This window comes from Polypterus senegalus, chromosome 4 (genome assembly GCF_016835505.1).
Source record: "Polypterus senegalus isolate Bchr_013 chromosome 4, ASM1683550v1, whole genome shotgun sequence".
Lineage (NCBI taxonomy): Eukaryota > Metazoa > Chordata > Cladistia > Polypteriformes > Polypteridae > Polypterus > Polypterus senegalus.
In genome coordinates, this window is record NC_053157.1 from 186,827,922 (window position 1) to 186,855,579 (window position 27,658).

Sequence of the window (27,658 nt, forward strand, 5' to 3'; positions counted from 1 at the left end):
GTTAGATTAAGTTAGTATGCTTTATTCATCATCACATAATCCATGGCACAGCTGCAGACAGCAGTGAAACTCTGTATCCTGTAAAAAAGAAGTGAATGCCTTTTGTCCACAACAGGAAGGCCAACCATAAACAGTGCACCAATCCGAATACTTTCTTTTAAGAAACAGTGTCTGTTCTGTATGGCTACCTGTCTTGCATCAGGGGATCAGCACCAGCCAGCACACACTCCCCTTTAATACTGTTAAATGCCCTGCAAAATGTTTGTGTGTGTGTATATATATGTATGTAATGTCCAAATATTAGAATGCAACATTAATCAAAATGCATACTCCTGATATTCAGTTTGCATTGCAACGGTATAAAACACCCAAGACAACTTAAACTTTAATAAAATTAGCATTACCTGTAGCCTTTAATTTGAATTTTTGTCTATATATAGAGATGGGATTCTCCTGCTCTTATTAACATAGATAGTTCAATATCTGTAAGTAAAATGCATGGTTGTCCCAATCTTAGTGTGAAATTCAAGACCTTGTGGCAGCTATATTTCAGTAAAATATTAGTATTTGCATATGGTAAGGCTGTTTACTGTGGTATTGCTGGACAAGGAGAGAAAAGCAAGATTCTGACAATAACCTGGAGAGAAATTCAGAAAATAAGGGCACTATAAATCTACACTGGATGAATCTTCCTGGAGTTGAAATACATTCTTCTTTGCTAAGCTGAAATATTTCAGTTTGGTTTTTAAGTTAAATATGTTTATGATTATTCTTTTTCCTTTTATCATTCTTTTAAATTCACCTTATTTGTCGCATTATTCCTTTTGAAGGAAATTAATACTATTACATTTTAAATTATCTTTAAAATTTTTTTATTTTTATTTGCTCACAAACTATGATGTTAAAGTAAATATGCTCAAGAGGCAATTGTAGCAGCTTTTTAAGTACCAGGAAATTTATTGTATCAAGGACATTTTGTAATTTACTATAATCCTGAGATCTTTTTAAAATTATTAACTGCACAATAGAGAATTGCTGTATGTATAGTAGTACCGCCTGTCTTAACAAATAAAGATATGATTACATAGTTTTAATTTCCTGTGAGAAAATGCTCACCTGTTTTGTAAGTTAATAATTGGCTTGAGTACCCCAGCACACCTCAGCAGTTTCTACAGTTTAGCGTGTTACTGAGCATTTTCGCTAATTTTACACCACTGCTGTTTGTTCAGAAACAATACTGGTACAGATGGCAGTTTTTAAATAAAACACACTAAATGATGCATAGCTTTATCCAACAGTAGGTAAGAAGACTCCATTGCCATTGTAGTAATAGAGCTTGTTACACTATGTACTTATTTGCCAGTTGCGGCTTTGTTAAAATGTCAGCAGTTATTAGAATAGTGGTGAAAAGAGAGAAAGCATGTTTTCTCTTTTTCTGGGTGTATTTTCCATTAGCATCTCAATTGCCAGTGAACTTAACTGTTGCTATGCAACAACATCATTTTGGGTTTCTCACAACATTTGAATTATTTTGCTATATAAGAACTGGGTCCTAAACTGCAGTGCTGATTTTTTTTTTTAACATGTACCCTGACCTCTTTCCTTGTTGTTTTAAAATGATAGTTTAAATTTTGCCCATGTATATAACCTAAGTAATAAATAGCATTGGATGGTTTGTTCACTTTCTTCAGTAAAACCTGATACATGCTTTGCTTTTTGAAGAAGAAACAGAGTGACACAGTATCTTGTAGTTAGAATACAAAATTTCTGCTTCAGACAAGCCGGGGGAAATCTATTAAATGACCAAAGCCTGTTCTTATTCACAGCTCAATAGAGATCCATCACTGTTTGGCAAATTGATTTATAGGTTTTAGGTCATGCAAAAAAGAATTGTAAAGAACAGACTAGTCTGAACATTTCCTTTTTTGGTTAATTTTTAAATATTCTAAATTTATTGTTTTATCTTTATAGGTTTGCCTTTTGATACTATGATATTTTGTGAACTTTTTTTAATTTAATGCATGGGACTACTTAAAGGAAATGTGGGTTACAGAACATTTTTATCTAGAATTTTAACAATAGGCCAGTTATCACTATATCATTATCACATCACTAGAAAAGGCAATCTTCTAAATCCACTTGTACTATCCAACCGGGTGGTTGTTTTGTTTTGTGATGGACAATTTTAGGCAATAAATGGAAAATCTGTATTTCTAACTCACATTGTGCTGTCATTGAGCAAAATAAATATTTGGTCAAGCATCACTTGTTGTTATGCAATTCAATTGGTCAATATGCAAAGTATGGCATTGTGCAAGAAAACATTTATGTTTTTTACTATGTAGTTTTTTTTCCCATTAATGCTATAGTTTTTTTTTTTTTCCTGGAGATTCGAAAATATGTTTTTTCTCTGTAATGTGAGTTTTAGGTAAATCAGAATAAAAAATTGTCATGGGCTCACCTCACTGATAAATATAGTAGTGCTCATTAACAAAGTTTAATCCAGATTAATACATTTATTAATTTAAGTTGCTTAAGAGCTTTTGTCTTTAAATTAATTAACCAAAATCTCTGTTTTTAAAAAGAAAAAAATTGTATTTGTTGGTTAGAGACTGCAAGTGCTTTTTTTGTTTACTTTGTAAGCCAGAAATTATAGGGACACTTATCTGGATATAGAGGGGAAATTACTAAACTCAGTTTTCTTTCATTTGTGTTACCTAAACATTATAATATCTTTCTCTATGAGAAATGATAAACTTGTTGTATACTTGCATATTCATAATGTGGGACTAGATACTTTAATTAATTACCTTGCCTTCTTTGTCTTATTTATGTGTTCCTTTATTTCTGTTTCAGGCATTCGACCTCCTATCATGAATGGGCCCATGCATCCCCGCCCACTAGTGGCACTGTTAGATGGCAGGGATTGCACAGTAGAGATGCCGATACTCAAAGATGTAGCAACTGTGGCATTCTGTGATGCACAGTCCACCCAAGAAATCCATGAAAAGGTAAGAAGACCCATCTATAATTATGTTTTTGTATAAAGGAATGCCTACTGTCTCAGGGAAGACAGGAGAAAAATTCTTAGAATGATTAAGACTAGTGTAACTCAAAAGGTGGTATTTACAACCATACCTTCTGTCTGCTGTTTGTACACACGTACTTATTGTGATGCAGCAGCGCAAAAATGTCAAAAGATGTGAGGTCTGAAAAACTGAGTTACAATTCAGGCCAGAATGTTCACCGTCCTGCCCAGATTAGGTAACACTCCTGAACTCAATTATACAGGCTGGTTTCAGGCTACACTGGCCTTAAGGGGTTTTAACTTAAATAGTATAAAAATATATGGAATTTCCCAAAATATATTAAAGTGTTCCACAAGAGTGGAGGTAGCCATAAACCCCCTGGCTTAGATGGACAATATAGAATAATTATAAAAGAAAGGTTTATTAACACAGTGATAAAATATAACAAAAATAGCAAGAAAGAAGGCAAAAAGCATTGGCCTCAAGTGCAGTCTATTGCAACAAAGTACAAATATACAAATCCAGAAAGTGAAAATCAAAGACAGATGCAAAACATTAAATCCAAGAAAAGCAATAGAATGGCAGTACACACTGAATAATCTCCAAACTCCTGTAATGTGCATTCTGTCAGCCTGCCTTTAAGTACTGGAGGAAAAAGATAAGTGCTGAAGTACTGCACACAGCTGGACTTCTTTTAAAATGGCTGAATCTCATAGTGGTGAGGTAAAGGTGGCCCTGCCTCTTGGACAGCCAACCACAAAACAGAAGGATTATAATAGAAAATAATTATATTAGACAAATAATGAATTGACAGAACACTACTAACAGAAATAATTGAAACCAATAAATAAACCCTGGCTGAAACATAACAGTACTATATAGCACAATTAAGCCTTTTCATATCAAGCTATGAAGTAACATAAATTGTCTTTATTTTTTTTCAGTTTTCCAGTTATTTTGAACATTTCGCTTAGATTCTTTTCTTAAGCCTAGAATTATTTTCATATTTGCATTTCATTTGGCAGCAAGAATCGAGTATTTACATCACACAAATCTGTTGATGTGAAAACCAGGCAAGTGTATGAAACATTTGCAAGATCAACACGCATACGCTTTAAAAGAAACACTTAAACTGTAAATTTATGAATGGTGACCACATAAATTGTAGTTTTTGAAATACTTTATGCAGAATATTAGTTTCATGAATTAATGAGATTTTATTTATTAATTTTTTGTATTTTATACGTCCAACAAAAAAACAACTGAACTGGAGAACGAAAAGCTAGTTACCACTTGATGGTCTAACCATAATTATATATAGTGTTAAACAGACTTCTAAGCAGCCTTTTGTATACGCTCCCTTTTCTCTCTGTTTTTCTTTTTGGTTTTGAACTTATTTTACTAGTTACTACAGTAGTTGTGACTTAATATTTAGATTAGATTTGATCTTGCTTCTCACTTGTCTATACTAATAAAAGGCAAAGCCCTCAATGACTGACTGATTGACTGACTCATCACTAATCACTAATTCTCCAACTTCCCTTGTAGGTAGAAGGCTGAAATCTATCTATCTATCTATATATCTATATATATATATATATATATATATATATATATATATATATATATATAAAATACCCGCTTGGCAGCGGAGAAGTAGTGTGTTAAAGAAGGAAAGAGAAAGAAAAGGAAACATTTTGAAAATAACGTAACATGATTGTCAATGTAATTGTTTTGTCACTGTTATGAGTGTCGCTGTGATATATATATATATATATATATAGCAAAATACCAGCGCAGCGATGTCATGTGTTAAAGAAGTTATGAAAAGAAAAGGAAACATTTTAAAAATAATGTAACATGATTGTCAAAGTAATTGTTTTGTGTATTTGGTTGCAGCGTCAAGTTGTTTTCGTAGCTGCATCAGAAAATGTACCACACGCCTGACACGCCTCCTTTTACTGTTTTCTCACAGCTTGGATTGCTGCTGTCATATATATATATACACATACACATACACACATACATACATATATATATAATATACATATATATATACACATACATATCTTCATATCTACATATCTATATACATATCTACACACACAAATTATATATATGTGTGTATGTATGCATGTATGTGTGTGTGTGTGTGTGTATATATATATATATATATATATATATATATATATATATATATATATATAATCTAGATAGGGTGTGTGTGTATATATATATATATATATATACACATATATATACACATACATATACTTGTGTGTATGTTTGTATGTGTCTATATGTGTGTGTATAGCTTTGGTCACTGAGTGCAAGGGAAAAATAATGAAATATAGTCTATAAGTTATTAAACAGTAAAACATTAACGCTTTTAAGAAGTACAGGTACATTGAGCCTTACTGGAGTGGTTGCGGGTAAACTACATTTTAAAGACTGTGTAACAAAACAGGTAAGTAACTAACAGCAGCTAAAATGTATATGGATCATCTCTCGGTAGTAGATCCCTTTTGAAAGGCGCTACACGACGGCTGTGGTATAGAAATTACATTTTCTATGTGAACGCTCAAATTTGTGCCCTGGTAATGTGCCTTACCGGCAATTAAAGAAAATTATTTTTGTGTCCTCTGCCGTGTTAAGAGAGAAAGGCTTTGGTTTGGGATAAAAGGAAAAAAGGTGTAAAGAAAGGAAAGTTGCCTTTTTCTTTTATATAGTATAGAGAGATGTGTTCGCTGACGTTATGATCGCCTTTTGGGGACAGTCGTGGTGGGTCTTGTGTAGACTGGTGAGAAGTCCCGCCATTAATCGGCTGTGATGGCACTGTGAGTCCTCCACTCGTATGCGTGTCTTCATAATCCGAGCTGAGGACCTCATAATCGTATACGTGCAAAAGAAAGTGTGAATCGCCTTAATATTATTTTGCCGTGGTGTAGAAAAGAGGTCCCGTGTTTGCACTTGTCTGGGCTATAGCTCAGGGGGCGGATGAAAAAAATTAAAAGTGCTCACTTTGACTTAAGGCAGAAGCGCAGTCAGCGTCTCAAAGGCCGGCACAGCTATGCACGCGCGCTGGCTGCTCGACTTTTGCTGGGCAGGAGACCCCTTTTGTACACACGCTCATGATATCAAAAGTCTCAGCGCTTTGGAGGTAATTCATATATTATATATATAGTAAAATACCCGCTACCGCAGCGGAGAAGTAGTGTGTTAAAGAAGTAATGAAAAAGAAAAGGAAACATTTTAATAATAACGTAACATGATTGACATTGTCATGAGTGTTGCTGTCATATATATGCCTGCCTAAATAAGTCACCCTCGCTTTGCTCTTACTTTATTTACCGTTCATTTAATCATGGCTATTGGCGGAAAAATTATAAAACCAAAACAATTATTGATGGCGAATCGATTATTCATAAAGCTTGAATTGGTGATGTTTTTCTGTGTTAACCTCATATTTTTTCAGACTTCTTCTCAAACTAAGGTGGTGCGAGGGTAAAATGAATCGGGATGCGCTGATCAATGTAATCGGTGTACAGTACCAGGAAATCATGCATTGACAAAAGCTCCCCTTTGCTTGTAATGCAAAGTGTGATTAAATGCATTATTTTTAACGTTATGGAGCACATGCATCAAGCTTCTCAGCTGTGCTGTTGCTGTCATCAAGGATTTGATTATCATTATTTCTTTCAATCAGGTTCGTATTTGTAGGATGTGTTGTGTTCAAGTTACATTCCGTGTTTGTCAATCGTTGTAAAGATGACAGGTTTCATTCATCGATTCGTTTCTTACTGCATCAATAAACAGCTCGTCTTCTTCTTTATCTGAGACCTGACACACTGCATGCACGGGTTTTTTTTACACTGTCTTCCTTTAGCGGGACATTGACTTTTTCCACCGTGTGCTTTGTTTCCACAGTAGCTGCATTTATGAATATGCTTATCAGGCGCTTCATATTTTTGCTGCCTTTTCAATTGTGTAATTCGGTTTTGTTCAGCTCTTTGGAACTGTTGCTTTTATCTGTGCACTGCGTCAGTTCACGTGAGCCACTCGGTGTACTTGCATCGAAGGTTCCCAGCTGTGCTGGTGCCATCTCGTGCTATGTCCATAGCTTTATTTAATGTTACCTTAGTCCTGGCACTTAAAACTTTCTCTCGCAGTTTCGCTGAGTTTGTGTCAAACACCACCCTGACCATCTCATCTTCCTCTCCATAAGCACAGTCCTTCACCCGTGAATATTTACCCGTGGCAGTTTGCTATTGGATTGCCGCTGACGGACGGCCTTATTTGGGCAGGCACTAAATTACAAGCGCCAGCGCAGCCTGTCTATGAACTTAATTTAAAGTGTAGGTTTACATCGTGCTTTGTTTCCGAAGTAGCAGAACTCATCAATATGGTTGTATATGTCACTCGCTTGCTTCTTATTGTTTCGCTGCCTTCTCAATTATATAATGCATGTTTTTTGAGCGCTTTTTTGAGGTCTTCCTGGTTTTCTATGTACTGCGTGATTACGTGGGAGGCGTGATGATGTCACACGAAACTCCGCCCCCACGGCGTTGAAGCTCATCTCCATTACAGTAAATGGAGAAAAACTGCTTCCAGTTATGACCATTACGCATAGAATTTCGATATAAAACCTGCCCAACTTTTGCAAGGAAGCTGTAAGGAATGAACCTGCCAAATTTCAGCCTTCCACCCACACGGGAAGTTGGAGAATTAGTGATGAGTCAGTGAGTGAGTGAGGGCTTTGCCTTTTATTAGTATAGATATGTGTGTATGTATGTATATATATATATATATATATATATATATATATATATATATACTGTATGTATATATATATATGTATGTGTGTAAATATATATGTATATTTATCTGTATGTATGTGTGTATATGTATAAATATGTATATATGTGTATATGTAGATATGTATATATGTTTATATGTGTGTGTGTGTCTGTGTTTGTGTGTGTGTATATATATATATATATATATATATATATATATATATATATGACAGCAACACTCATAACAGTGACAAAACAATTACATTGACAATCATGTTACGTTATTTTTAAAATGTTTCCTTTTCTTTTTCATAACTTCTTTAATACACTACTTCTCCGCTGCGAAGCGCGGGTATTTTGCTAGTCACTAATAATAGCCAGGACAAAATTGGTAAATGGTTTTAAAATTTATCAGTAATCTGCTGCTATCTTTGCAAACCCAAGCACCAGCTTGTCTCAACTGCCTTTCCAATAAGCTGCAGATTCTGGAGAAGTCACAGGGATAGCAAACTGTGTGTGAGGGCTACATTGCATCCGCATCATCCAGAAATACTGAGAAACTACAACTGGGGTGTATTAAATATTCCCATAATCAGCTACTAGTACTGCAATCACAAGTGCTAAAGCAGCTCCATTTCACTGTACTGCAGGAGTTGTTCAACTAAGCTTGAACAAGAATAAAAGCAAGACAGAAAGGATTCATAAATTGCTATTCTACCCATTGTAACAGGCAATATTCAATTGCTCTCAAATGAAATGGATAAACTGTCTGCTCTCGTAGTTTATCACACCATGCACAGGTACTATGGCATTTTGTGTATTATAGAGAACTGCCTGAAACCTGATACTGTTTTAACACCTTACGGATTTTGTTATATTTGTGCACACAGAGACCCAGTGCATTCTTTGAAGAAAAAAACTGGCAGGAGGGGGTCTGGTCATCTGTGTGAAAAAGGAATAGTGTAAAAGGTCTAGTGCAGTGAAAACTAATATTTGCAATCCAGCCATAGAAATACTGGCTGTCAGAATTTGTCCACATTATCTGCTGAGGCAAATAAGTTACATCAACCTTATTAATGTTTATATTGTTCCCTTTTCACATGGGGGCTCAGCAACAGAAATGACTTGCTCTTTTACCAACACTCGAATGATGAGTCATTCTGACCTTGCATTTATAAATATGTGGTGTCTTCAGCCACATGACATGTAATTTTGGAAGGAACTATGACAAACTTTTATCAATTTGTGCAATACTACACTTTTAAAAAAACTTGAACATGCTCTATTCAGATATTAAAGAGAAAGTGGAAAATGCAATTATTAATCTGATCCACAAGGCTTATTCCTGTCTAGACAAAGCTGTAAGGAGTGTGTTTTTTTGATTTCTGCAGTGCCTTCAGTACCATCCAGCCTTGCCTATTAAGGGGTAAACTCAGGTATGCAGGTGGATGAGCCTTTGGTGTCCTGAATAATGGACTTTTTGTGAGTGGCACTAATAGACCACATGGAGCTGTTCTACCTCCTTTTCTCTCCAACATGTACAACTACTGTAAGACTGTAAATATTACATCAGGTCTGGTCACTTGCAGAAATTCTCAGTTGATTCAGCACAAATAAGTTGTTTTGACCAGGAGGATCACAAAGAGATGAGAGTCAGGAGGCGAATTATTTACTTGGTACAAAAAAAATCTGCAATTTAAAGGATTAGTTCATTATTTTTCAAGTCAAATTATATATGCCTTTGCTATGCAAAATGGTGTTCTAAAGTAAATCGTTTCTGTAAATTTATATAAAAAAAAATTCATAGATAGTCCTAGTGTTTTATTATGTAATCTATCCTGGTGTCCTAGAAAACAAAAGGCTAAAGCTTACCAAGTACATCCTGTTTGAAGTGGCAAAAGTTTTGGTATGGGAAAACATGCCTTGTGTGTTACTAAGCATGTTTGTGACATCGAAAAGGATTTGGATATATTAAGTTTATTACATATTCCTGGTACTGTCATTTCTATTCACCTGTGTAATAGCAGAGCTCCTGGGAGGGGTTCTCACATAAATACAGAACTAAATCAACACAACATCAAGCACATGGCACAAACAGCGTAGTGTGATTTTTGTTTTTCAAGAGGAAGTCACACCCTTGGGCATGAAAGGTTGTGGTGGAAAAAGATAAATGCTGAAGTACTGCACACAGCTGGACTTCTTTTAAAATGGCTGAATCTCATAATATTGGTGATTTTTTTTTTCTTCTAGAAAATGGCATGTATAAGCCATTTAACAATGTGTGTGTAATCTTAAGATGCATATTTTACAAATCTGTTATGGCCAATGTGATTTTCAGTGCTATAGCATGCTGGGCCTGTTATGCCACTTCACGAGAGAACCACCATATTAACAACCTTAAAAGGCAGTCTTCTTAATGGGATTTACTCACGACCCATTGGAGGAGAGAATCTGTCTATCTATCTAAAACAAAACTGACAGCCTTTATGAACTGTGCTGTTCATCCTTACTCTGACACACTCTCATTGAGTACTTCCAAGCAATGAATTATCTAATATATAAAGCAGAGTCAATGTATGTGTGTATGTATGATTGTTTGTCCACCATACAAATCTGCAGCGGACGCCCCGATCGCCACAAAACTGGGGATGGGGCTCCTTTGTGACCAAGAGAAGGTCATGGGGTATGTTTGGTTCGGAAAAATGTTTGTGCTGGACCATAGGGCACCTTTTCACCGACATAACCTTCGGCACATGTCCCTGTACTTATCATCGACAAGATGGCCAAACGTTACAAGAGACATTCACCATCTAGCGGCAGCTCTAGTTTCTGTGCATCGCTCTTTACCCATGTTTCTTTAAATTGCCAAGAGATGGCGGAAGTGTCCAAGTATGAGAAAGCTGACTACTTTGATCGGGTGAAGGGGAACTGCCATATGGATGTAAAACGTGAACGACCCAGTGCGCGTGACCGGCTCACACATCCGCCTTTCTGTGGGTCACAGTCCCACACGCACTGATAGTACTGTATTTCATTCGGCAACGTCCATTATATGGCAGCACGTTTGAACAGAGACTCCCCTTAAAAAGACAGCATCCTTCCCCCACCATTTTCCCAACACACAGCAGCAGTTGTATGTCCCTTCTCTCTGTAGTTACTATCGCTAATGTCCGTTAGATAGCAGCACAGTTCAACACAGACGTTCCTTAGAAACAGACCACCCCTCCCCGCCATTCATAATATGATTTCAGTGTTGCTCTTTCTCACTGACTGGCACTATTTGTTCGCTTTTCGACATATTGTAAATAATGTTAATTTATCTCACTGTGGTGCTTATTCCGTACGTAATACCATGTAACACATTATAATTGTCCTGCTTCTCGCTAATATACCCATGCCTCCGAAAAAAAGATGTAGAATTGGAAGGTCCACTTCAGATGCCAGAAGAAAATCTATTTCAAGGGCGTCTGAAACGCCACACCACTCAGAATCCAGAGTGGAGAAACTTAAAATAAAATGTGAATCAGAAAACTGGTTTTTCTATTTCTATGTTCTGTTACTTTGATTTGGGAAATTCACCGGTTATAGATTCCTGGTCAACGCCGGGTACTCCTGCCAATACAGCATAAATGTGTCAAAAGCACTACCTTATACCCATGGAAATATGCCATTATATTGCCTCACTGTAACTGTTATTGTTCTTTTTTATATTTAGCCAAGTTAGAAGTTTTTTTGTTTTTAGTAATTCTTGTGTGTATTTGTTGTAATACTTATGTATGTATGTATGTATGTATTTATAAAGCTTCTGTAATAGGGTGGCACGGTGGAAGAGTGGTAGTGATGCTGCCTTGCTGTTAGGAGACCATGGTTCGCATCCTGGGTCCTCCTTGCATGGAGCTTGCTTGTTCTTCTACTTGTATGTGTGGGTTTCCTCTGAGTGCACCAGTTACCTCCCACAGTCCAAAGACATGCAGGTTAGGTGGATTGGCAGTACTACGTTGGCCCTATTGTGTGGTTGGGGTGGATGTGTGTGTGAGTTCACCCTACAATGGACTGGCGCAGTATCAGGAGATTGTTCCTGCTTTGTGATCTATGCCAACTGGGATAGGCTCCAGTACCCCTCCTCGGCCCTATTCTGTATTTAGCAGATTAGACAATGACTGATTGACTGGCTAGTTTATTCATCTAAAGGTGATATTCTGGATATTTATCTCTCTATTGATCAATAGCTCAATTGCAAATGATATTTATAGAAGCCTGATAGATTGTTACCCCATTCTTCAGGTCTTTTCTGGGCCATTAATAGCATTGGTGGTAAGAAAGGTTAAGCAAAATGCATCTGAGTAACTGTTGGGAGCGTTAATGATACATTCACTATAATTATAATTTGTTCCCTAGAATGTTAAGATTTCTTATTAAGTGTCTTTTGATCTGAAGTTAACAGTACCTTCGCAACTACACAGAAGAGAGTGTGCTATTTACCATCAGTGAATATGTATTCAGTTCCTAAATAATTATGATGCACTGAAGATAAAAAGATAACTGTTTTGCTGTAGAAGTGGATGAAAACAATTCTGTTTGAAGTTTTGCAAGTCTTGAATTATTAGAGTAAACTTGGAAAGAGAAGTTTGTATTGAATGGGAACAACATGTAGCCGTCCCAAGAATGCACATAATATCAAATATAAAAATTCCTTGCAGGTTTTCAGCTATATCTTCTGTTCCCAGATGATTCTAATCCTAAGTGATCACTTGGGATAATATAAAGCCATTATAGGGAGCAGACTCTTGTGTTAATATCCAGAACAGTTTACTTACAGTGATTAGTCAGGTTTCAAATGTATTTTTTACTTAAAATAGTAATTTAATTTAAGGCATAGTAGTAGAATTGCTTGTTTGTTTAAGCACGCTGCAATTCTGTCAACTTTAAATTATTATCACTTGAAGGGTGCCAAAGATTTAAAATATGAACACTGCCATCACATTGCAGACATAATAAGCCTTGTATTATTTTGATTGCCATCAACATAATATGCATAAATTATTCCTTTTTGTTATAATTTATAATGATTATCAAACATTTCTAATATTTTTTTTATATATATATTATTTTGAAAATTTAATCAAGAAGCAACAAACGGATGGACTAATTATCTGGCTGCTTATTTGAATAGAAAAAAGAAATAATGTTAAAATCTAGCAGAAGACATTTACTATGCTTAATCAGATTTAAATTGTGCAGTAAAAATTATGAATAGATACCTTCCAGGTTTTGCATACAGCACTTGCTTGTCTAAGTGACAACTGTGACACTTTCCTCTTATTCCATTAGCTTTGTAAGATGTGTTTGATATGCTTGAATTATTTTCTTAAGGTACTATTATTAATTTGTATGTTTTTAATTACTGGACAGTATTAGCTGTTTCAATTAATTGCCAGAAACAATGTACATAATGAGTTGCAAATATAAACATATACCTGTATAGTACGAAGTGGTCTGTGGAGAAAGTAAAAATGCTCAGTCAGTTCACAGGAACTTCTGTTTTTGTCATCCTCATCAGTAGCTTTGGCTTTCTTTCAAGCTTTTGTAAATGTTGTCTTATATTAATGGTGTTACTACAACTGATTTGAAAATACAACACATTTGCTTTTAATAGCTATGCTGTTATTCATTATTAAAGTTATACTTTAATTGTTGCCTTTTTTCCTGGTTTTCTAGTTATTGTATAGGATTATGTGATTAAAATATTTTTTAAAATCATTGATTTATTTATAGTATTAATTAGTGTAGCACATGGTATACGATGCACAAGTCCCTAATTGCATCATTTTTAAAAATCATTGATTTATTTATAGTATTAATTAGTGTAGCACATGGTATACGATGTACAAGCGCCTAATTGCATCATTAGATATTAGAATTTACTTTTGTTACTGATGTTTCAAAAACATGTGCTCATTATGTCTTTATTGTGAAGCTGAAGATACAGCAGCAGTATTGTTTTTTTTTTTTTGTGTACTATAAAGGTGACTGCAAAATGTGACTGCAAAATGTACGTTTAAAGCATTTTAAAACAAATTTCCTTGTATTTTTCACTTTCTGTTTGGCCACACATATTGCATGAACACTTAACTAAGCAAACCTGGAAACCATGAAGATAACTTTACTTTGCTAATAAAACAGATAAGAAGAGGTCCTTTACTAGTAGTCCTTTTGTGAAACATTCAAAAGAGTCATATCAGCAAAATCTTATATATATATTGTGACAGTTTAGGGTTTCCTCGCACCCCTGTACTCTCTGACCACACGTCAGACACCAGATAAAAAGTCCAGTTATTATTTATTATAATAATAATGTGCACAAAGCACGCTCCTCTCCACAATACTCAATAAACCAATCCTCCACTCCCAGACGCTTAGCCACCCTGCCTCCCAACTCTGCTCGCCGTCTGGAAGCTCCCACAGTCTTTTTATATCTCCTGACCCGGAAGTGTTCCTAATCCCCAGTCCATTTGGCTCTCAATCACTTCCGGGTCAGGTACAAGTTCTTTTCTTCACCCCGGAAGCACGTCATTCCTCTTGTCGTAGGGGCGTAGGGAAAATATCCATTACTCCTCCCTGCAGCGTCCCCTAGTGGCCCCCATGGCATCCAGCAGGGCTGTGCATAAAAACTCCATTGTCCATGATGCCCTGCTGGTCTTCTGGGGACCTCCATACTGCAAGGAGGGCTCCACCTGGCGGCTTGGGGGTATTGGCCGGGATAAATGGCTGGCCATTCTCCACAATATATATAATATCTCCCTATATATTAAAAAAAAAATCCTGGAATGGAAAAGCAAGGTGACGATACGTGATCTTCTCGGGAGACATTTTAAAGACCTGCTGTTTTGATTTGGGAAAATGGTTCAAGGGGTTCTTTAGAGTAAGTGGGCAAAAATCAGAGAGAAGAGGTCCAATACTTCAATAAAATTTACTTATTCAATTCTAACATATAAATACATATGAATAGTATAATGCAGTAACAATAGGTTATAGAAATAAATATATATGCTTAAAGAGACAAACTTATACTTACAGTAACATACATCAAAAGACCCAGAGCCATCATCCTAGACCAGTAGACTGAGGGAGCCCGCATGTCAGTCTCGTCAGAGGATCAACCCCGTGTGCCTTTTATCACGTACCGGGCGGTGTGCACCTTTCCCCACAGTTGAGCGTCCAAAGAAACTGAGGGCGGAACCTTCCCTTATATACTAATTAGGTGTCCTTGCCCAAAGGCGGCCTACGTGAAAGCAGTGCATGCAGAAGTGATCAGTTTCAGCATACCTCCTCCTTCCACGGGACACGGCGATATTTTTCTTCTACTCGGCCTTGAGACTAGTGCCTGATACCAGAAGACACAGTAATATGCTTACATGTGAAAAAAGCCTCTCGAAGTGAAAAACAACTCCTTACATAGCCTTGGCTGTATCTTTAGAACATTCCCGGCTGTTTTTCCCAAAACATTAGTCTCTGTAGCTGATTCTGCGCTGAAGCGACCAACGCCCATCTGCTCTCCTGATTTCCCCTCCCTCTCTTTATTTCACCTTTGCTTTTTACAGAGAAAAATCCTTCCATTACACCTGCGTGACAAAAAAGACTTGGTGCCAAGAGATTGTCCCAGGGCAGTCTCGCGGGGACGTGGAACACAAGATTCTTGCAAGACACGCCCTTCTTATCAAATAAGACCTTGGACAGCCAGCAAAACATTCAGTCGTGTAAAGTCACATGGCACACACAGATCCTGTGCTCTGAGCAAAGAAGAAAGCAGTGCTGAGAAAAGAGACCCAAGGCATGATACAGTAGAGTAAGGTACAGAATAAGAAAGCAGTAAAATTCGAAAGTATTGTAGTGTCTCAGCCAAGCTGAAGCCTTTTTTGTTTTAAGTGACTGTTAGGTCCGATCAAGGGAGGGCAGAGTACAGAAGACTGATAGCTGGGTGCTGATTGATGCGGTAAGAGGGAGATGAGACCCGTGGGAAGAGGGGCTGGAGCGGGTGTTAGAAAGTTGTGTTTGGGGTTACACAGTCGGCGATTGTTAAAGTAGAACTTTTGTGACACTTTATTATGTCAGTCGCTACAGTATCAAAAAAAAAGATAGTATAGATCACATTAACGCAAACAAAAGGAAATTAGTTTAAGTCAGAGAATTTCAAAAACGGGGTTTAACTCACTTGCATTTATTGGTTACTTTGGGAAAAAAAATTATTAACTGCTGATGATGTGGATCGTTTTGTCTGTGCTGAAATTCCAAACAGAGAAACCTATACTAAATTATGGTACAAAGTCATTAAACACAAGTCTCACAGACCTCATTTAAAAGATTCAGCATATTGGGACACGAAAGATTCCAAATATTGTTTTTACAGAAATAAAAGTAAAACTAATGAAATAGCTACAATTCAAAGAAAAAAAAAAAAATCTTACAAGTGTATATCCGGAAAACCAAACACGGGTTGGTGAGCGAAGTAAACAGGGGACAAAGCCCCCTAGTATGTATGTATATATATGTGTGTATATGTGTGTGTGTATATATATATATATATATATATATATATATATATATATATATATATATATATATAATCCTAAGCCAAAAATTGCATAGATTTTATGTGACTTTTTATGTCACGATTTTTGTCACGCTTTAAATCGGGCTTATTTTAAAACCTACATTCTTTTCAGATTTTATCGAACTTGAATGTGTTAGATTTTCTGATTCTTACTCTGTTTTTAAATTCTAAACTAAAAAATATCAAGATCTCATGTCCCACGAGACGAGACTATGTGCCAACAGATTTAAGCATGCAGCTGATTGACAAAGAGGAGGTAAAAAAAGAAACTGTATTTTTTTCCCATTCTATCACCGTTTAAGAGAGGGTTTCTGAGGAGCGACTGCATCTCCTTGGGGTGCGTTCAGCCACCCTCCTCATGACGCGAGTGGCAGAGGTGCGAAGTGGCTGGTGCGTAGCGCAAGCAAGGGGGGTTGGCCAACGAAGCGAGCAGGGTGTAAGCGCCCTAGTAATTAATATACATAGGATAAACTACAACTAAGCATAATCTTACAAAAATCATTGTTGACAAAGTTTTTGGTCACTGCATTTTTGCTGTTGTAATGAAGTGAATGTGCCAATAAATACTGAATTATGTGCAAGCTATTTTTCATAATAATTGGATAGACCTGTAAGAAACCTTACTTGCATACTGTTAAATATATAAAATTCTAATTGATCACAATGAAACGAAAACAAAGAAAAACCCAACTTACTATCTGGCAGTGATAAGGATAAAAAGAAAAATAGATTGTACAGCGATGCATATCTCAGATACGGTTTTACTGTCATTTCCAATAAACCTCAGTGTTGTAATTTATTGAGATTTGTTGTCAAAAGAAAGTATGAAGTTATTAAATATACTTTGACATTTAAATACCAAACATCCAGAAAAAGACAAGCCTGTGAAATTCTTTGAAGGAAAGCTAAGCTACCTCTACAAGGAGCAAGCCATTTTTATTTCAGCAACTACTACTAATGAAAGAGAGAGGGAAATTAAGGGGATTGGACTCCACAGATTGTCCAGGTACCTGGATGGGTAAACTGTGAGCAGGAAGGCCACAGTCAGACCTGTTAAAGAATTGGTTTAACTCATTAGCCCTCTCTGTACTTCCCACATCTGATCTACAGTTGTACTATTTAAATCATTAGCTGTTTTCCATTCCTTTCCATGTCTCCTGTCTGTTATTTTTCTCCAGACTTGCTTCTAGCTTCTATCAAAATTATTTAATGATTACAGAGGTATTTACATATATTATAGAAATATAATTTAGAAGTACTTCTTTAAAATATACATCTGCAGTATATAGTTCTTTTCCTTTTTAGAGATTTAGTGTCATCTAGTGGCAGGTGGTAAGTACAATTTTACTAATTTCAGATGAAAACTGCAATGGTAATATAATCTGTAACCTCAGCATTTTCTGGTTCTTCCAGATACTTTAATGAACTTGGAAAGGAAAGGTGCACACAAAGCACTGTTAAAAGTAACACTCTGGTCAAAATGTGTAAAAATTATTCTTAGAGAAATGTATATAATTTTGTCCAATGATTTGGGCTGATGGTTTTAATAATGTTTGGGATGATATATAATATGGAGTGTATATATAGTTATTTTTAAATGAGAAAGGTGTGGATCTATGTGATTCTATGTGTGTCAAGTTTTATAGCTCCTGTCGTGTTCTATTATCACTGAATAAAATAAAGTATGTGCTTATGTGTTTAATCCAAAGCATATTTAATGTATGTGCTACAAACTCTTTTTTTTTAACATTTGTGTTTTAAGATTCACTTGTTACTTTATTAAACCATGTGTATAGTATTCCAAACCAGTATTATTTTGTGACTTAAAATTTGTATTTGCTTATTATAACCACCTATAAACCACACATAGGAAATATAGATAGTATAAAACTGCTAAAAATGCTGGCTTCAACTAGTTGAGAGTTTTGGTAACTCATTAAAGTTGGAGCCTTTAACACTAGAATTACCAGAGCCTACAAAAAAACTTGTGTAAATCCGTCCCACCTTAAATCGCTTCTTAAATCCCTTCACACCTCTCCGCCAGCTTCCTTTGTCTTCTAAATGTGCTGATAAAGCGAAGCTAGGAGCAGCCGGCTATTCCATCCCTCCACCAATTTAGAACGTGCACGAACTTCTCTCAGCTCATGCCTTGATTGAGTATCTGGGAGTGAAATGAAGTTTTAGAATGGAAATAATAGATCATTATTTGGAACACACGCATTTCATGTCTGTTCCGTTTCTACAGTAATCTGTGTAAACACATTGTTAAAACAGAAACGTTTTTTATATTCTAGTAGTAGATGACAAAATGTAGGCATAAACTATATAATGTATGAAGTCTGAAGTCCAAATATCAAAGAAACATTTTCACAAAAGGTACAAATATAACACAATAATTGCGCTTTTATTCAAAAATATAACTGCAGAAACAAAAAGCCGCCTTAACATGCGACATTGACACCCATCTATTATGACTGCCTCCGTGGCGCAATAGAATCATCTGCCTACTGGGAATCAAAAGGTCACGAGTTCGAACCTGCACCACTCCGTTTTGAGATGTAAACTGCTCTTAGTCTTACTATTTTAGAATTAAAGCATACATTTGATTTCAGTCTGTAACAGCCGATGTAATTTATGATCCTTGTAAAGGTTTTTTTTTAAATTCACTTTTCATTCTCTCAGTCGCGTTCAGAATCAATCCATACAACCCCATCTGACACGGCTGTTTTCACATAAAGACGCGCTATAGCTCTGCAGTGTACTTGTGACTGCATTCTCGTACCAGTGTTTGTGAAATGAAGTGTCAGCGTGCACTTTTCGTGGCATTACACGTGTATTTTTTGAGCATGCCTGTTTGAGCATGCTCAAACACAGGAACATATGTTGATGTAAAAGTATAACAAAACAAGTGCACTTTTATTCAAGACTACCTGTATAACCGAAGAAAAAAGAAAGCAAGTTACAGTAGGCAATTGATACGACAGCTTGCATGGTGCAATGCTAAGAAGTGCTGATTTCCATTCCATGCTATACTGTATAAAATCATCACATTCAAATATTAACAGTTCCCACACACCCTGGGGGAAGGTCCCCACATCAGAAAATTTCCAGTTCCTGCATAAGTTCACACCCGATCTGACGCTGTTCGTTTTCAAATACTATTGCATTAGTGCAATGATGTTTTCACATATATTGTCTCTTTCTTTCAGGTGCGTAATAAAAACCACAGCATAGCATAAATTCTCTGATGTGGGCCCTTCCCCCAGGGAAGAAAGTACAGTGTCAGGTGCTCATTCAGTGTAATAGGAACCATAGCACAGAGAGGTGTGTACACTGCAACAAGTACACGTGTCTTATATGTAGGAGGGACAGTCCTTGGGTGTGTGGGAACTGTTGATATTTGAATGTGATGATTTTATATAGCACAGAATGGAAATCAGCACTTCTTAGCATTGCACCATGCAAGCTGTCGTATCAATCGCCAACTGTAACTTGCTTTCTTTTTTCTTCGGTTATACAGGTAGTCTTGAATAAAAGTGCACTTGTTTTGTTATACTTTTACACCAACATATGTTCCTGTGTGTGAGCATGCTCAAAAATACACGTGTAATGCCATGAAAAGTGCACGCAGACATTTCATTTCGCAAACATTGGTATGAGAATGCAGTCACAAGTGCACTGCAGAGCCGTAGCGCGTCTTTATGTGAAAACAGCCGTGTCAGATGGGGTTGTATGGATTGATTCTGAATGCGGCTGAGAGAATGAAAAGTGAATTTAAAAAAAAAACAAAGCTAACCTTTACAAGGATCATAAATTGCACCGGCTGTTACAGACTGAAATCAAATGTATGCTTTAATTCTAAAATAGTAAGACTAAGAGCAGTTTACTTCTCAAACCGGAGTGGTGCTGGTTTGAACTCGTGACCTTTTGATTCCCAGTCGGCAGCTGATTCTATTGCGCCACAGAGGCAGTCATAATAAATGGGTGTCAATGTCGCTTGTTAAGGCGGCTTTTTGTTTCTGCAGTTATATTTTTGAATAAAAGCGCAATTGTTGTGTTATATTTGTACCTTTTGTGAAAATGTTTCTTTGATATTTGGACTTCAGACTTCATACATTATATAGTTTATGCCTACATTTTGTCATCTACTACTAGAATATAAAAAACGTTTCTGTTTTAACAATGTGTTTACACAGATTACTGTAGAAACGGAACAGACATGAAATGCATGTGTTCCAAATAACGATCAATTATTTCCACTCTAAAACTTTACTTCACTCCCAGATACTCAATCAAGGCATGAGCTGAGAGAAGTTCGTGCACGTTCTAAATTGGTGGGGGGATGGAATAGCCGGTTGCTTCTAGCTTCTTTTTGTTAGCACATTTAGAAGACAAAGGACGCTGGCGGAGAGGTGTGAAGGGATTTAAGAAGCGATTTAAGGTGGGATGGATTTATGAGTTTTTTTTGTAGGCTCTGGTAATTCTAGTGTTAAGATCTATAGTTAGCCAGCAATCAGTTACTGTTCCACCATAGTCATGCATTAGTAAGTAGCAAGCTTGTGTGCTTGCTCCTATGGAAAAAACAGTGTAGGCAGTACAGGTACAATCTAGGCAGTACATGATTTAAATTGTTAAATTCCATTGTTCTAATTGATTGAATGTTATATATATAGGTGATATAATGGCCTTAAAATGAAATCCCAATATTTCCGGACATTTTTGCTATAATAATATTAATGATGATATCAAAAAATTTGGTAAATATTTTAATAACATGAGTTTTATTACAAATTCAGTAAATGTCCTTATTGTACATGGTTTAACTAAATATGTTTTGAATAAGAAAAAAAATAAAAGGGTCAGATATACACCAATAACAATGATAAAATAAGCTTAAAGATGTTACTATAAATATAAGTAAACCAGTAACGGTGTACTGCATGATAACGTGCAGTGAATCCACTTGACTTGAGCATTCCTAGTTTTTCTCCTCTTTCCCTTTACGTTTATCATTCTTTTGCTCAGAGGTTGTTGCGCTTGCTGCTTCCTGAACAGATCTTCTTTTCTCCACCCTAGCGGCCCGCTACTTCTCTTCTTTCGTCAGCATCTTTTTGTGTTAAAACTGATTCAGTCAGTTTTTGTGTTGCAATTACTTAGTACGTTTTCTTTATTTTTTCACGTAAGCTGGCACTTAAGTATTCAATCTGTCTCAAGAATGATTAGCAGAGGTGGTAGGTAATGAGAACAGCACAAATATGCATGCACCGTATAGCCGCCCTGCTGTGCACTGCAGAGAGTTGACTCTACACCTGGGGGGGTGTAGGGGTATGGGTTGGGGGGGGAATGAGGCATCAATTCTGATCAAATTGCCAACTCAGTTTGAGGAAATTTACCCTGAATCTGCACAAAGCCCCCTGTAGTCGTCATCCTTCTTGTGTTCTCCAGCCATTTGGCAGACAGACTGCTTTTTAGAGACAAAAAGTCATTTGGCTTTATTTCCACCTTGGAGGAATGTTTTTTTGATCGCAATCGGTTTGATAAGGCTTCTCCAGACTGTAGATAGTACACCAAAGTTCCAGTGGCTTCTAGCAATTCAGTGCCAATAGCAGCATTGGACATCTGATTTCAAAGAAAGTAAGCTTGATGTATTTATCATGTTGTTCTTTGCATTGTCATCCCCCAACCCCCAGGTTTTAGCCTGGCACAGTTTGTTTCAAACATTTCTTTTGTCATGAAATTTCTACTTGGTAAAGACCTTGCTGTTGTGGAATGACCACCTTGTGTCTTGACACTATGGTCACTGTGGCCATGGTGTAAAATTTGCAGGCTAAACTGCCACATCAAGTGTAATTTCAGATTTTTGGTGTGGTTCTCTGTTTTTTTTTCCATCTATAGAGCTGTTTCATTTCATCAATTTGATTATACCTACACTTGATGCCATTGATGTATCTGGGCTATGCCTGCAAATATCTTACATTATTTAACTTCAGAAGTGATCTATTACTATATTAGTTTTGTTCTATAAAGACATTCACATATCTTATTGTATTGCTTAACCTTTTGCATAAGTAATGTTTGGAAATCCAAAACAAGCTCTTTTCTATTGACATGCAAGTCCAGAAGACATTAAATAACCTTTAGGCTTTTGCATAGTACTGATAGCTGAATGAATGTATGTCTATACATATTTAACTTTAATGTTATATGGCCCCACCTCTAAGAGCAGAATAACTTTTAGGAGCTGTAAATAAATAAATAGCAAACTTTATCGGATCATTTGAACTTTACTGAAATGTGATGTCGTTTTTTTTTTTTTTTCCTTCTTCTTTTATTAAGCTCTGATGCTGCCTTGATGGTCCATTGTCATTTTTTTTCACTACCATAATATTTTGGAAATACTATATCTTAATTGATTAGTGGCATTATTCAGCATTGTCTGGCATCCAAGTCAAGGTAACTGATCAGATGAACTAAGGCAGGCCAGGGAATAGTTTTTTACCCCACAACGACACTAAAAATGAAAGGTGGCATTGGTTTGGTAAAGGTAGTAGGAGTTGTTAGTTAAACTACAGCAAAACCCATAAATATCATAATTTTCATAGCTGCAGTAATCTAAGTGGCTTTATTTATTTTTGTGCATTATTTTATCCATCCATTTACTGAACTTAGTTATATTTTCTGTTCCTTGCATTTTGAAATATGGTAAATAACAAAATATCACTGTGTCACTTCATTTTAAGGGTTTGCTGATGTGTTGAACCTATAGAATTACAGCTGTTATTTCCTAAGAAGGCCTGTAGTATGGCACCAGTTGTAAAAGACTGTGCTTCATCATGTTTCGTATGAGTATGAAATAATATATATGGCTAAAGATGAGCTGATGGATTTCTGCCTGAAAAAAGCTTTTTTGTTTTTTTTAACCGTGGATATCCTACATACTTTTATAAAATTGTTAACAGTAGGGGTGCATGTTATATCTATAGAAATGAGACACTGGTAGAAGACATCAGGAAGCCACCTTTGTTATTTGTTGCAAAAGAGATGGCGCATGATGGGGAGTGGGCATTCTGTTACCTTCTGACAGAGCCATCACTTTTCTCAACACATAACCACAGCCCCCCTAAAATTGTTCACGATCGCATCTTTTAATTTTGCAGATGACCTCTAGCCCTCTCCCCAGATATAAAGGCCTAACAACAATTCCTCACTACCAAGGCCACTTTCACTGTCCAAAATTATTTTTAGATTTGATTGCTGTTTGGACTTTGAAGATTCCCCAACTCCCTCCATCTGTGAAAAAAAATGATAAGAAGCCACTAAAACATATTACCATTATTTGTTCCACTTCAAACACTGTTAATAATGATAAATAAAGTAGCTCTGGATTAACAATTAAGCACATACTTAGGTTACCAGTAGAAATTAAATAGCACAGGTAAGGCACAGTAAGTGAACATTTAAGTATAAAAAGTTATAATTTGGCAACAATAAGCATTATTTTACATAGTATATCCATGTATGTTGAAACATTGCATATCGTTTCCAGGCATATCAATGGAATTGAGACTTTTTTATGCAAATAATGGTGTTTCAGGGCTCTGTTTGATAGTGTCTGCTGAGGCAGTATTTAGTCAATGTGGATCTATATTTTCTTTGGTTTGTCTTTATATAATTTTTCTTCATGTTCATGAAGATGTTCTGAAAGCTGTATTTAGTGAAATGAGAGGTATAGAAACTTCAGTCTCGCTTTAATAAAAAATTAATTTCTGCAAAAATTGCCTTTCAAGTTTTTAGAGTATTAAATTAGTAAAATTTTCTTTTTAAAGTAATATGCTTTCTTGTCCCTTCTTACACTGCAAATTTCATTAACACTAGAATTACCAGAGCCTGCAAAAAAAAAATCCGGCCCACCTTAAATCCGTTTGCACCTCTCCGTCAGCATCTTTTGTCCTGTAAATGTGCCGATTAAGACAAGCAGCCTACTATTCCATCCCCTCACTGCCACAGAACATGCACAATGTTCTCCCAGCTCATGCCTTGATTGATTATCTGGGAGTGAAGTGCTGGAGTTTAGAGCGGAAATAATAGATTGTTATTTGGAACACATGCATTTTTTTATATGTGTTCCGTTTCTACAATAATCTGTGTAAACACATTTTTAAAACAAAAACGTTTTTAGTATTTTAGTAGTAAATGACAAAATGTAGGCATAAACTATATAATGTATGAAGGCTGAAGTCCAAAGATCAAATAAACACTTTCACAAAAGGCACAAAGATTATACAACAGCTTGCGTGTATAGAGAGTCCCCGGTTTGATCCTGACTGCCTCCTATATTTTCCATTTTCAGTGGTGAGCTACTCTTATTGCTAATATTATACAGTACACACATACATTTGGTTTGCGTTTGTAACAGCCAGTGTACATTTATAGGACTTGTAAAAGGTACCGTTTTTTTTTTCCACTTTTATTCTCTCAGTCACGATCACGATGCATACTACTGCTCTAGGGATCTGATGCTGTTCGATTTTATTTGAAACTGGGAATATATGTAGATGTAAGTGGTGTTTTGAGGCAATGGAACTGGACATTCTCTGATCTGGAGGGATAAAAGCTGACACACAAACGCTGGTGAATCTGCCTTCTTCGTATCTCACTGTCACTTGATTTTTTTTTTTATTCAGTTTTATTGAGTGTTCCTGCTCACGCTGAATTAGTATGCTCATTATGGTCTGTGATGGCAAAAAAAAAAAAACAGAGACATAGGTATATATGCTATTTGGAATTATTCATTTTATGACCTGTATAGTACATTTCGGAAAACATTGTGCACGGATGCTACATTATTCGTATTCATTCGCATAACATTTTGCGGTTGTAATTAGTGACCGATTGTTTCGCGTTTTTTTTTTTCTGATCTTGCCAGTGTCCATGTTGCTGTATGGTGGAGTTTCTTTTGGACTCCAGAACATGCAGAGGAAAGAATAGTACAGAGAGGTCAGTTTAGCGCTAAATATGCAATCATCAAATTCAAATGTTAACAGTTCACACACACGCAAGGACCGTCCTTCCTACCTTTACGACATGTGTACCTGTTGTGTACCATTGTTTAATTTTGCAATACAAGACATTCATAATTGTCCTTCCTAAGTGCACAATATAAAGTTAATTGTCCATTTTCTTTATATATTCAGTGATTGTTTTACAGATGCAGCAGGGAAATTTGTTGTGTAATCTAAAATTTCCAATACCAGGTTAGCTCATATCTTACATTATATGATGTAAAAAAAAAAAGGGTAGGAGGTTTCATAAGTGGGTTTTAAAAATAAAATAATGGTACAAGACTTTTTAAAGCTGTATAAGAGTCTAGAAATAAGTATAATAAATTTTCACCAAATGTAAAAACTGTACATGAAAGCCATATGTGAGTGATTCAGTGACCATTTAACTTGCTTTATGAAACTGAACAAATCTCTTTATCAAAATAGTGTGCTCCACAAATAATTTTAAAATGTTATTGTTATGTTTTTTCATCTGATATTGCAATTATTAACTTGTGGTGGTAAAAAAAATACTCAAATAAAAGTATACGGAGGAGAAATTAACATAGTTAATTGATTTGTTATGTTCTTTGGCTGTTGTTTCACTTAGCTGTTTATATGTAATATGTAACATAGTGATAATGATTTAATTGCTAATTGAATTAAATAATGTCATTTAAGGGGTAAATTGCTGACTAAAAGAAAGAAGCTGCTTTCTGAAAATAACCTGTTGTAACTCATCAAAGATTTAGTGTTATGGTAACTGATAAAAACTTCTCTTAATTGCTCTAGGCCATCCGTGGGGGAGATTTGACCCAAGTAGGTATGAGGCTGTGTGGAAATTTCAGAGGCTTTGTATTAGTTTGTATAAGATCCAAATATCAAAAACAGGCACAGTTTACATTATATGAGCCCCTCCCCCAGGAACAAAGCCTGAACTAGAAAGAACGATTAAAATTACAACTGTGGAAGAGGAGTAAGTATGAGGCGATAGTGTATGACCTAATTATCAGTGTATTAGTTCTTGTTTGTCTGAAATTGGATAGGATACCTACATGCAGGAATAAAGCTGCTCTGACTAATCACCATGCTAAGACACAACCACCTGGTAGCCTGTCATCCATTCATGTTATAGTAATACTGCGTATTTTGCCAATACATTTAAACTCTGCCTATATTTTAGGTTTATTATCTATAAAACTTAAATAAATATGTACCTTGTTCTTCTGCCTGTTCTTGTACTCTTTCTGATTACTTGTGGCTATAAGTTTAAAAGATAGGGGGAATTATTGAGTTGCAATGGCAGTCAGTCCTGACAGCATAGAAAGAGTATGGTATTTTCAGCATTCTGTTCTGGTCTCCGAAACAAAAAGTCTGTAAGTAAAAACCGGGACACATCAGGGCCATACCACAAAACAAAACAATGTTTAATTTCATACTTTTTCTTGAGTAAATATAACTCTGGTGTGTATTGGAGATGAATAATTGTAACTTGTCTGATTTTGAGAAACTGCTATTATCAGCTACCAGGATTAAAAATCAATATTGAAGGAAGTTTGAAAAAAAAAAAAGGAAAAAAAAGATGTTAGTAGAATCTTTACTGAGAAAAATGTACAGCACTTGTACAACAAATTTGTCTTGGAAGGTGTAGTAGTACCATCCTTGACATAGATATAGATTGCAGTAAAATAACACCATCCATTCATAAATTTTATAACCTATTTTTGCTAGGAAAGGATCACGATGACCCTGATTGGGGCAACCACAGTAGTTGGTCACTGCTTATGTTTCTGTTGTTTTTGTCTGTTAACTTAGCCTTTTGCAACAATATGAGGAGTACTTATACACAAGATCACCTCTTTATCTATTGGGATTGGACTTCATTTAACCTCACTCGATCAAGGACTTTTACATAATGTATTTACCACATAATCCTCCTACTGCTGACTCCAACTCTTAGCCATGTAACTCACACCTGAAGTGGAGAAGTAGGAGGCATGCCTGGTCTCTCGTGCAGCTCAGGAGACGCGCTTTTCGAGCACCCCTTCCCGTTCTAGTTTTATCCAACATCAGAGTACTGAGAAACAAATTAGAGAAACTTAATCTTCTTCTTACAACATGTTAAGATTATTTTCTTTCTTCGGCGTATCACTTTGTGGAGACATAGCTTAATGTATCAGT

General features: G+C 36.0%; 1 protein-coding gene across 4 annotated transcripts in view; it reads left to right on the forward strand.

Moving 5' to 3' along the window:
• The window catches only part of LOC120527867 (C-terminal binding protein 1), a 443,475-nt gene that overhangs the window by 362,275 nt on the left and 53,542 nt on the right, over positions 1–27,658 (forward strand). For all 4 annotated transcript variants that reach the window (XM_039751777.1, XM_039751778.1, XM_039751779.1 and 1 more), the window contains one exon: positions 2,857–3,011. In XM_039751777.1, coding sequence (XP_039607711.1) covers positions 2,857–3,011 — 155 coding nt within the window. The remainder of the gene's footprint in view (positions 1–2,856; positions 3,012–27,658) is intronic.